A 12,830-nucleotide genomic window follows, 5' to 3' on the forward strand; every position below is an offset into this window, starting at 1 on the left:
AGACATGTCCCATCAATACCTAGTTTATTGAGAGTTTTTAGCATGAAGGGCTGCTGAATTTTGTTGATGGCCTTTTCTGCATCTGTTGAGAAAATCATGTGGTTTTTGTCTTTGGTTCTGTTTATATGATGGATTACATTTATTGATTTGTGTATGTTGAACCAGACTTGCATCACAGGGATGAAGCCAACCTGATCGTGGTTGACAAGCTTTTTGATGTGCTGCTGGATTCAGTTTGCCAGTATTTTATTGAGGATATTTGCATCGATGTTCATCAGGGATATTGGTCTAAAATTCTCTTTTTTTGTAGTGTCTCTGCCAGGCTTTGGTATCAGGATGATGCCAGCCTCATGAAATGAGTTAGTGAGGATTCCCTCTTTTTCTATTGATTGGAATAGTTTCAGAAGGAATGGGACCAGCTGCTCCTTGTACCTCTGAAAGAATTCGGCTGTGAATCTGTCTGGTCCTGGACTTTTTTTGTTTGGAAGGCTATTAATTATTGCCTCAATTTCAGAGCCTGTTATTGGTCTATTCAGGGATTCAACTTCTTCTGGTTTAGTCTTGCGAGGGTGTATGTGTCCAGGAATTTATCCATTTCTTCTAGATTTTCTAGTTTATTTGTGTAGAGGTGTTTACAGTATTCTGATGGTAGTTTGTATTTCTGCGGGATTGGTGGTGATATCCCCTTTATCATTTTTTATTGTGTCTATTTGATTCTTCTCTCTTTTCTTTTTTATTAGTCATGTTAGCAGTCTATCAATTTTGTTGATCTTTTCCAGCTCCTGGATTCACTGATTTTTTGAAGGGTTTTTTGTGTCTCTATCTCCTTCAGTTCTACTCTGATCGTAGTTATTTCTTGCCTTCTGCTAGCTTTTGAATGTGTTTGGTCTTCCTTCTCTAGTGCTTTTAATTGTGATGTTAGGGTGTCAATTTTAGATCTTTCCTGCTTTCTCTTGTGGGCATTTAGTGCTATAAATTTCCCTCTACACACTGCTTTAAATGTGTCCCAGAGATTCTGGTATATTGTGTCTTTGTTCTCATTGTTTTCAAAGAACATCTTTATTTCTGCCTTCATTTCGTTATGTACCCAGTAGTCATTCAGGAGCAGGCTGTTCAGTTTCCATGTGGTTGAGCTGTTTTGAGTGAGTTTCTTAATCCTGAGTTCTTGTTTGATTGCACTGTGGTCTGAGAGACAGTTTGTTATAATTTCTGTTCTTTTACATTTGCTGAGGGGTGCTTTACTTCCAACTATGTGTTCAACTTTGGAATAAGTGTGATGTGGTGCTGAGAAGAATGTATATTCTGTTGATTTGGGGTGTAGATTTCTGTAGATGTCTATTAGGTCCGCTTGGTGCAGAGCTGAGTTCAATTCCTGGATATCCTTGTTAACTTTCTGTCTCGTTGATCTGTCTAATGTTGACAGGGGGGTGTTGAAGTCTCCCATTATTATTGTGTGGGAGTCTAAGTCGCTTTGTAGGTCTCTAAGGACTTGCTTTATGAATCTGGGTGTTCCTATATTGGGTGCATATACATTTAGGAGAGTTAGCTCTTCTTGTTGAAGTGATCCCTTTACCATTATGTAATGGCCTTCTTTGTCTCTTTTGATCTTTGTTGGTTTAAAGTCTGCTTTATCAGAGACTAGGATTGCAACCCCTGCTTTTTTCTGTTTTCCATTTGCTTGGTAGATCTTTCTCCATCCCTTTCTTTTGAGCCTATGTGTGTCACTGCACATGAGATGGGTCTCCTGAATACAGCACACTGATGGGTCTTGACTCTATCTAATTTGCCAGTCTGTGTCTCTCAACTGGAGCATTTAGCCCATTTACATTTAAGGTTAATATTGTTATGTGTGAATTTGATCCTGTCATTATGATGTTAGCTGGTTATTTCGCTCATTAGTTGATGCAGTTTCTTCCTAGCCTTGATGGTCTTTACAATTTGGCATGTTTTTGCAGTGGCTGGTACCAGTTGTTCCTTTCCACGTTTAGTGCTTCCTTCAGGAGCTCTTGTAGGGCAGGCCTGGTGGTAACAAAATCTCTCAGCATTTGCTTGTCTTTAAAGGATTTTATTTCTCCTACCCTTATGAAGCTTACTTTGGCTGTATATGAAATTCTGGGTTGAAAATTCTTTTCTTTAAGAATGTTGAATATTGGCCCCCACTCTCTCTGGCTTGTAGAGTTTCTGTTGAGAGATCTGCTGTTAGTCTGATGGGCTTCCCTTTGTGGGTAACCCGACCTTTCTCTCTGGCTGCCCTTAACATTTTTTCCTTCATTTCAACTTTGGTGAATCTGACAATTATATGTCTTGGAGCTGCTTTGCTTGAGGAGTATCTTTGTGGCGTTCTCTGTATTTCCTGAATTTGAATGTTGGCCTGCCTTGCTAGGCTGGGGAAGTTCTCTTGGATAATATCCGGAAGAGTGTTTTCCAAATTGGTTCCATTCAAACGTAGATTTGGTCTTTTCACATAGTCCTATATTTCTTGGAGGCTTTGTTCATTTCTTTTTACTCTTTTTTCTCTAAACTTCTCTTCTCACTTCATTTCATTCATTTGATCTTCAATCACTGATACCCTTTCTTCCACTTGATTGAATCGGCTACTGAAGCTTGTGCATGCATCACGTAGTTCTCGTGCCATGGTTTTCAGCTCCATCTGGTCATTTAAGGTCTTCTCTACACTGTTCTAGTTAGCCATTTGTCTAATCTTTTTTCAAGGTTTTTAGCTTTTTTGTGATGGGTTGAACAGCCTCCTTTAGCTCGGAGAAGTTTGTTATTACCAATAATCTGAAGCTTTCTTCTCTCAACTTGTCAAAGTCATTCTCCATCCAGCTTTGTTCTGTTGCTGGTGAGGAGCTGCGTTCCTTTGGAGGAGAAGAGGCGCTCTGATTTTTAGAATTTGCAGCTTTTCTGCTCTGGTTTCTCCCCATCTTTTTGGTTTTATCTACCTTTGGTCTTTGATGATGGTGACGTGCAGATGGGGTTTCAGTGTGGATTTCCTTTCTGTTTGTTAGTTTTCCTTCTAACAGTCAGGACCGTCAGCTACAGGTCTGTTGGAGTTTGCTGGAGGTCCATTCCCGACCGTTTGCCCGGGTATCACCAGTGGAGGCTACAGAACAGCAAATATTGCAGAACAGCAAATGTTGCTGCCTGATCCTTCCTCTGAAAGCTTCATCTCAGAGGGGCACCCGGCTGTATGAGGTGTCAGTCGGCCCCTACTGGGAGGCGTCTCCCAGTTAGGCTACTTGGAGGTCAGGGACCCATTTGAGGAGGCAATCTGTCCGTTCTCAGATCTCAAACTCCGTGCTGGGAGAACCACTACTCTCTTCAAAGCTGTCAGATAGGGACGTTTAAGTTGGCAGAAGTTTTTGCTGCCTGTTGTTCAGCTATGCCCTGCCCCTAGATGTGGAGTCTACAGAGGCAGGCAGGCCTCCTTGAGCTGCAGAGGGCTCCACCCAGTTTGAGCTTCCCAGCTGCTTTGTTTACCTACTCAAGCCTCAGCAATGGTGGACGCCCCTCCCCCAGCCTTGCTGCCACCTTGCAGTTCGATTTCAGACTGCTGTGCTAGTAGTGAGCGAGGCTCCATGGGTGTGGGACCCTGTGAGCCAGGCGCAGGATATAATCTCCTGGTGTGCCATTTGCTAAGACCGTTGGAAAAGCACAGTATTAGGGTGGGGGTGTCCCGATTTTCCAGGTACCATCTGTCATGGCTTCCTTTGGCTAGGAAAGGGAATTCCCTGACTCCTTGCACTTCCTGGGTGAGGCGATGCCCAGCCCTGCTCCGTTGGCTGCACCCACTGTCTGACAAGTCCCAGTGAGACAAACCCAGTACCTCAGTTGGAAATGCAGAAATCACCCATCTTCTGCATTGCTCATGCTGGGAGCTGTAGACTGGAACTGTTCTTATTTGGCCATCTTGGAACCTCCGATATATAACCCATTTTTATAAGTTACTTGGTAAAATTGTTTGAAATGACTTTTGTAAAAAGTGAAAAAAAATTAATTACAAATCTCAATCTTCCTGAGGTACAATCATTATTTCACATTTTACAAATTAAATGTATAAAACATAATACACACACTACACCCTGAACCGTAAACTAGCAGTAATGTTTGAGAGGAAACTGTTTAAGTAACTGAAATCGTTCATACAGATTAAATTTATAATTCACAGGAGGGGAACTCCATTCATCCCATAAGGCTCAGCCCATGGCACCCCTCCTGTGACAGTTTCCCCCATCCCTATTTCCCCAGACACAATCAGATTTACAGCCCTTTCTGCTCCCATTGCACCTATTCCGTGCTCTATACCTACTGCTGAATTGTATGTTAATTCTTTGCCTCTTTGCAGTTCCTCCTACCCCCACCAGTAGACTATGAGAACCTTTGTTTTATCTACTTTGATTTTCCTGTCCTTAACACAGTGCCTAGGATTCACACATTGATTGGACAGGATTTTATTGTCAATTATGAGCAATCATATGACCAAGTTGAGCAAGATAAACCCTGCTCTAGATTAGACTACTAGTTCACAGTCTAGTAAGGGAGAAAGTATGTACACGAATCATTAACATGCAGAGTGATACATTAATGAATGTATATACCAGGTAGAGCAGTGACTCTGCCTGGGGTTGTATTCCTGAGGAAGTAACTAGTCAGCTGAGCTGTTCAACAAGCATTAGGCATTAACTCTGTTGGTGATGTGCTGGATGGCTAATGAATAGAAAATTGAATAGAAAGAGCATTTACCTTCCCTCCAAAGATATACAATCTTGAATGAATAGTTCGAGTAACAATGGCACGGGTAGTCAATAAGGTAGCAAGGCTGATAGCCAATGGGGTAAACTGTTAAAATATTGAACTCTTCTATACCAGTGGTAAATAGCACACTACCAGCACCTGTCTATTTGTTCTTTACTCTACCTCCTCTCAGTACTCCCAATACCCTCTTATATGACCGATAGACCCTCCTGTGTTCCAGCAAGTAAAGGGTCAATGCCCTTATGCACTAGACATTTTACACATAATTCCAAGGGAGGCACTTTGCCAAGAAAGAAAAAAAAAATTACAAGCTTTGAAATAGCGGTATTTGGTAAACTGCAGTTAAAAGCCAGGGTATGAAGTTCAAGTTGGGGAAAAGAGAAAATGGAAATGAAGAATTGAGAAGGGCAATGAAGAGCCACAGAAAAATTTTAAGCAGATTTGCTTTAAAAAAAATTCTGTCCAACATTAGTATATAAGTGCTCATTAATATTTGTTGAATATGATTATGCTAACACTAATTTACACAAACCTCTAACCAATCGGAGAAAAAGAAGCTTTCATAAACACAGACTTAGATGCAGGGAATTTACTCCCTTATCCCTACAAATTACAGACTCTATTATTCTACTATAACTTTGCAATTGGTGATTTCAATATTACAGACGTGAATACTGAGAAATAATTAGGGGAAGAAAATCAAATGCGGCTGATCTGGACTGTTTTTTCTTCTATTTCGCTCAGAACTTTTAAACACATAGCATGACTAAATGCAGATAAATGGGTTTACCCATCATTGTGAATAGGCATGAGATCACTCAGAAATGTTGGATTAAAAATCGCCAATGAGAAAGGCTTGACTGTAGGCAAGTATCAATAGAATGGGTTCTCCATTACTTTAATTCCTTATTTTCAGAAGAGATAAGAAATTCCTCATTAATGGATGTACTCAATGAGAACTAAACACTCAAAACAGGACCTGAGCAAATCACTGTTTTATTTTAACATTACTGTTTACTATTCTTCCTAACTGGCAGTTACTGCTTTGTAGATACTACAAATCACAATATAATTCCCATCATTATAATATGTGTTCCTTCTTGTTCTACCCTAACAGTAAGTGGCAAATACATCATTTTTATTGAATATTAATTTTCAATTTATTTCAGCAGCAAGCACCAAAATCAAAACCCAACATTCAATATAATAAGTATACGTAACAAATAATCTGAAATGTAGCCCCATTAAGACATGTGGGTGCAATATTTTTATATTCCCAAAGGTCTGCATATTTTGGGGGCATTAAACAACAGGGAACTAAAATTTAACACAAAATCAGGTGCCATTTAATACTGTTTAGTATTTGAAAATTATTTATTTAGTAATACAGATCGTCTTAATGTGCTGTAAATGTTTCTCGCACAGCATCATACTGTCAGAAGTTTTTCCCTTTTGGAGGCTTCTTTTTTCCATTCCTCTCCAGTAACTGGCCTCCCAATGCCAGCAGCTCAGGTAGATTCATGCAGTCATTCCTCTTCTCTCTGTACTGGTAAGCGCTCTGGAGGAAGAACAGATTCCAATTTCTGCCAGCGCTCTGGGGGCCACAGGATGTGTGTGGCATGGGCATGCAGAAGTCCTAGGGAAACCTGAATTCATGAGAAACAGAAAGAAATCAATAAAGAGATCATTTTATAAGAATCGTTATTAATAGCTTGAAAGCAGAATTTAATCCAGGTTTAACATTCCATGGAAAAGTGATGATGAATAAAAAAAATAGTAAACACCTTTTGTAGCCATTGAAATACAAAGAAAAAAAAACAGTAAACACTTCTATAGCATTTTTCTAGGTGCTATTGTATGTAATCTCCTTTAATCCTCACAAAAACCATTTGAGGTAGGTTCTGTTAGTATTTCCCTTTTACAGATGAGAAAGCAAAGCTCAAAGAGGTTAAAAAACTTGCCAAAAGTCATACAACCACCAAGCAGTTAGTCTGTCTTTACAACCAAGCAGTTTGACTCCAGAGTCCACCATCTTAACCGTTAGCCTCAAGAGCCTATTTGTGTAGACCCAGGAAGCATAAATCTGGTGTATATTCTCAGAGTTTCCCACAGAGTCATTGGTATCCTAGAGAGACTTTCTTTATGGAAAAATCACAAAGTCCTAAAAAATATATATATTTTGTGAAAAACATTTTCCCACCTACTAGATGAGCAGCAGGAGTTAGGTGTGAGACTGGGTGGGCTGTCTCCATGGAGAGTACACTGAGTAACACGTATCTAGTACTCATGGAGAGAGGTGGAAAACAAAGAGAAAGCAAACAAGGTGGGATGGGTAGCGAGGAAAAATAATAAAATATATAGATCATGGCAGATGGTAAAGAATCCCCATCAGCAGAGGCGAGCAGAGATTGGCGAGGATGGAAGAGGAGGTGAGGGGGAGGACTTAAGGCTGAGCCCAAAGACAGGAAGGGAGCCCTTAAACATCTTAAATCTTCTTAAAGACATCAATTTCAGCGAACAGGAGAACATAGCAAACTTGTTTAAAAGGCAGATCAGGGTCTTATCTTAAGAGATGAACCTTCAAGAGGTCTGAAGGAGGGCCTGGAAATCAGTGTTTTTTTAAAAAAATTGTTGTTATAGTTACTATCAGGTGATATTTTAATGGTATTTAGAAGCTTACAAAATACACTCATATTTAGCACTTATTTACTGAGTGCCAGTTATAAAGTAATACTATATGTCCACTTTATTTACCATTTTATTTTCAAATGTTTTTCCTATAAATTGGACTTCCACAGAGATTAACATAAAACATTCCTTTCACTGAAGCTCTTGTATTTGCTATCACATGAATTCAAGAAATCTCTTCTATTTGCTATCGTAGGTATTCAAAAAAATCACATTGTCTAGGGACTCGAAGAGGGAGCTGGATATCAGGGAAGGCTTCCAAAAAGATAATCAAAAACACATTGTTTACACAGAAGAAGAAGAAGAAAAATCTTTTAACAACAACTTGAAATACAAATTAAATAAGCATAAAGAGTAGCAAGAAGCCCTTGGGCTCAATAAAGGGTTTTTCTTTCTTCTACTTGTTATTTTGAAAATCAGAACTGTAAAAAATTTGAAAGTGTGGTACAAAAACCAGCTCCATCAAAAGTAAGCATTTACATTTTGCTGCATTCATTTCTTTCTCATTTTATGTGTATGTACATATATGTTACATGCACACAGCTACTTCTTCTAAACTGTTTGATAGTTGCTGACATCATGCTAAATTTATCCCTGAATACTTCAACATATATCTCCTGAGAACCAAGACCATTTCATATATGAACACAATACCATTATTATACATCAGATATTTAATGTAGATACAATATTATTACATAGTCTATATTCAAAATTTTCCAATTGTCCCAGTGATGTCTTTTATAGCAATTATTTTTAAAAATTCAAGGTCTAATTAAGGGTCACAAATTGCATGTGGTGGTCATTACTTTGCTTCGGTTTACATTTAATTTCTTTTAATCTGGAGTCCCGGCAAGCTCCCTTGTAAAATGTCCTATATCTGGAATTGCTTGATTTTTTTGCCTCATGACTAGAGTCAAGTTCCATCAAATCAGGAGGCACAAAATATCGGTGCGTCTCATTGTTGTGATGCCAAGTTTGATTACTTAAGGCAATATTGACTAGATTTCTCCATCATAAATAAATCTTTTTCCTTCTGTAATTAACAACTCTGTGAGATATTTTGTAATAATGTAAATATCCTATATGCAAGCTATATTTCATCTAGTTGTTTTAACATTCATTGATGATCCTGTCTGAATCACTTATTACATTAGGGATTACAAAATTTTTGATTTTCCAAATCTGTTCCTTCTTTTGCATTTATTAGTTGGCATTGTACTCTAAAAAAAAGTGCTTTCCTTCTCACCCTAACTGCCTCTATTATAACTATCAAGAAGTCCTTTAAGTCAAAATCTGTGACTACTTTTTATTTATCTGTTTGATGCTCAAATGTCTTAAGTTTGGCCAGTGGGAGCTCTATGTGTCCTTTGGACATGTCTCCATCAGTATTTTAGCACTACCTTACTTTTTGGCACTATTAGTTGTTACAGGCTTACCTTGCACCTTAGACCTGTTCTGCCTGAGATCAGACATTTCTTTAAAGTTCCTTGGTTTCTTTTAGAATACTATTTAGAAACCAAGATTTGGTACTAGGTGTGCTCAGTGCTCCTGGGGTGTCAATATTCTATACCATTTCAGGGAATACACATAAAAAATCCAATACCACAAAGTTCTCCCTCACCTTCTGCACTCCATATTTTATCTCCCTTCTTCCACAGTGATTACCCTGGCTCCACACAACATTAACACATTTACTCACCTATACTTTTCTAAAATATACTCAAAATAGTTTCAAGGTGACTACACTACAACCATTACCAACAATAAATCTGCTGAGTACAAATTAAGATTTCTGTGTAATTATTTTAGTCCTTAAAATATATCTCATTTTAAGGGGGTACTTGTAGGCTGGAGTGCAGTGGCACGATCTTGGCTCACTGCAAGCTCCACCTCCCAGGTTCATGCCATTCTCCTGTCTCAGCCTCCTGAGTAGCTGGGACTATAGGCACCTGCCACCACGCCCAGCTAATTTTTTGTATTTTTAGTAAAGAGGGGGTTTCACTGTGTTAGCCAAGATGGTCTTGATCTTCTGACCTAGTGATTCGCCTGCCTTGGCCTCCCAAAGTGCTGGGATTACAGGCTTGAGCCACTGCGCCCGGCCTGGAAGAAATTCTTTTTCTCCCCAGTATAGTTATGTTACCATTTGATATAGAGGTAGGTTCATTTGTTTCTATTTATACTCAATTTTGGAGTTTTGCTTTAATTACCCATTTTTGATTCCATTTTATTTTTGAATATATATAAATTTACATCCTTCAAAAGTTAAGATCATTTTTTAAAGATGTGGTAGGCAGAATGATGCCTCCCCGCCACTGTCCTGGCAAAAGATGTCCACATCTTAATTGCCAGAACCTGTGAATATGTTAGAGAATAAAGAAGAATTAAGATGCTAACCAGTTGACCTTAAGATAATAAGAATATTCTCTATTATTTTATGGGCCTGAATGTAATCACAAGGGTTCTAAAAAGTGAAAGCAGGAGGCAGAAGGGTCAGATTCAAAGAGATTTGAAAATGCAGTGCTGCCGGCTTTGAAGGTGAAGAAGAGGACCATGAGCCAAGGAATGCAGGCGGCCTCTCGAAGCTAGAGAAAGGAAGGAGATGAATTATCCTCTGGAACTTTCAGAAGGAATGCAGCCCTGTTGACATCTTAACTTTAGCCCAGTGAGACCCATATTGGACTTTTGACCTCCAGAACTGTAAAATAGTACATTTGTGTTGTTGTAAGGAGCTACATTTATGGGAATGTATTAGATCAGCAATAGGAAACTAAAACAAAAAGTATACAAAGAGAAATCCCATTCCCATCTTCCACCCCATCCCCAATAGATAACTAATTTTATTAGTTTCTGGTTTGTTGTTTCTGTGTTTCCTTTTAGAAGAGAAAAAAAAGCAAATAAGGATACACACATATTCCTTTTTCCCTTTTAGACTTATACCAAAGGTAACATGCTATACTCTCTTGTGCACCTTGCTTTTACTCTCAACAGTATATCCTGGAAGCTACCTCTATCACTTCATAGAAATGAAGTCTGTTTTTTTTAAAAGTCTCCTCACCCCAACTAACCCTAGTGATTCTGCTGATTACTCAGTTGGGGAACCTAAATCTGTAGTTTCCACTTTGTTTCACGTCTCGAAAAGGTAAACCTAATTAACTTTAAAGAATCCCACAAATGTATTCCAGAACATCCTAAAAAACCATTCTATCTATGTTAACTGCCAGGAAATACTTCCCTAGACCTAAATGATCTGTCATATTGCAGTTTTTATCCAGTTTTGTTCTTACCTGAGCTCAGCAGAGTTGGAAAACAGCTGGTCTCCATCTCTTCTACAATAACCCTTTTTAAAATTTGATAGCTGCTACTCAGATGTACCTCAAGCCTTTATTTGCTCTTCAAGATGTTTAACTTTTTTTCATAAGAGTGATTTGCCAGTTTTCTAACTTGGCTGAACTCTTGCCAATATATCTGCTTGCTGGCTTAGCTTTGGACTCAGTTTTGGGCATAGTGATTCAATTTTTTTTTAATCAACACTCATTTTACCAAAACCAATCTTAGAATTCTTTTATTTTAAACATTTATTAAGGCTACTACTCTTGCTTCCTGAAAAAAATAATTCATCTTCACAATGATGAATGATGAGAATTCTATCAGATAACATCAATATTGCTTCAAAACATGGTACGGGAATGCAAAATTCAGGGTTTCTTCTTTTAATACTGAGAATAATAGAGAGCGAGAGAGTGTCTATTCATCCTCCATAGTGTCTTCTCATGGATCTTCATTTTTTAAAATTGATATGTCTACAGGCAGGCAAAGAGTATAGTGAATATAGAAAGAGATAAAAATCCAGAAATATATGAACTTTGTAAAAATTAAAAGTCATCCTTCAGGTACAGTTTTGACTTGCATACTGGCTGTATTAGCTAGGTTCTCCAGAGAAACTGAACAGTATGTGTGTGTGTGTGTGTGTGTGTGTGTGTGTGTGTGTGTATAGAGAGAGAGAGAGAGAGAGAGATTTATCTTTAAGGAATTAGCAAATGTGATTGTGGAGGCTTGGCAAGTCCAAAATCTGACAAGGGAGGTCAGCCGACTGGAGACCCAGGAAAAAGCTGCAGTTCGTTGCAGTGCGAGTCCAAAGGCAGATTGCTTGTGAAACAGGAAGAGTCAATGTTGCTGGTGAGGTCTGAAGACGATCTGCTGGTGTGTTCCTTCTTACTCAGGGGAAGTCATCCTGTTGTTCTATTCAGGCCTTCAACTGATTGGAAGAGGCTTACCCACATTACAGAGAGTAACCTGCTTTACTCAAAGTCGATCAATTTAAATGTAAATCTCATTCGAAAGCACCCTCAAAGAAACATCCAGAATAATGTTTGCCCAAAGACACTGGCACAGCCAAGCTGACACATAAAATTCACCATCACAGTTGACATACACAATCCTCCTGCTCTTTGCTTGCTCAATGTTACACTCAGTGCTTACTCTATGCAGGGCAGTGTTCTGAATGACTTACACACACTGACTCATTTAATTCTCACAATAAGCCATGGGGTAAGTACTCTTACTGCCCCTATTTCGTAGCCGAGGTAGTCTAGGTGCAGCAATGTATTTTTTGAGCTGAGACTCAAATACATGAACTCTGGTTCTAGAAGCTTTCTATCAGGATCACCATAGCATTCATCATCCAAACGAAACACTTCTGGCAGTCCAAGGGGGTGCTATTTTAATTAAGTCAGGATAATAAAAATAAATCAGGACTGTCCTTGACAAATCAGAATATAGTTGCCCTAATATAGTTGCTTCTCAATACTGCTAGGTCCCACGTTCTTTCCTGAAAAAAATAGACTCATCAATAAGTAAGTACACATTGTTATGTGCTAAATTGTGTTCCCTCAACTTTATATGTTGAAGTCCTAACTCCTAATACCTCAGAATGTGACTGTATTTGGATATGGTAACTTTAAAGGGATGATTAAGTTAAAATGAGGCCTGAAGGCAACCGGATTAGTGACCTTATGAGAAGAGGAGATTATGACACACAGAGAAACACCAGAAGCACATGTGCACACAGAGAAGGTCATGTGAGAACATAGCAAGACGGTGCCCATCAACAGCCAAGGAGGGGGACTGTAGAAAAAAAACAAACATATACTGAACCCTTGATCATGGACTTCTAGTTCCAGAATTGTCAGAAAATAAATTTCTGTTGTTTAAGCCACACAGTCTGTGGTATTTTGTTATGAGAGTCCCAGCAAGCTAATACACACATGAATTAAAAAAACACTGTGCAGCCGGGTGTGGTGGCTCGCTCATGCCTGTAATCTCAGCACTTTGGGAGGCCGAGGTGGACAGATCACTTGAGGTCAGTAGTTCAAGACCAGCCTGGC

The 12,830-nt window shown here is 38.9% G+C and overlaps 1 protein-coding gene across 4 annotated transcripts in view; it reads right to left on the reverse strand.

Annotated features, from left to right (window-relative positions):
- Positions 1-5,329: 5,329 nt before the first annotated feature.
- IMMP2L (inner mitochondrial membrane peptidase subunit 2) overlaps positions 5,330-12,830 on the reverse strand; it is an 894,195-nt gene continuing 886,694 nt past the window's right edge. For 2 of the 4 annotated variants that reach the window (XM_003261198.4, XM_030826756.1), the window contains exon 7: positions 5,740-6,401. In XM_003261198.4, coding sequence (XP_003261246.1) covers positions 6,282-6,401 — 120 coding nt within the window. In that variant the 3' untranslated portion in view covers positions 5,740-6,281. Of the gene's footprint in view, positions 6,402-12,830 lie in introns of all 4 variants that reach the window. The other 2 variants (XM_030826759.1, XM_004090195.3) reach the window with 2 other exon arrangements.

Source organism: Nomascus leucogenys, chromosome 13, assembly GCF_006542625.1.
Source record: "Nomascus leucogenys isolate Asia chromosome 13, Asia_NLE_v1, whole genome shotgun sequence".
Lineage (NCBI taxonomy): Eukaryota > Metazoa > Chordata > Mammalia > Primates > Hylobatidae > Nomascus > Nomascus leucogenys.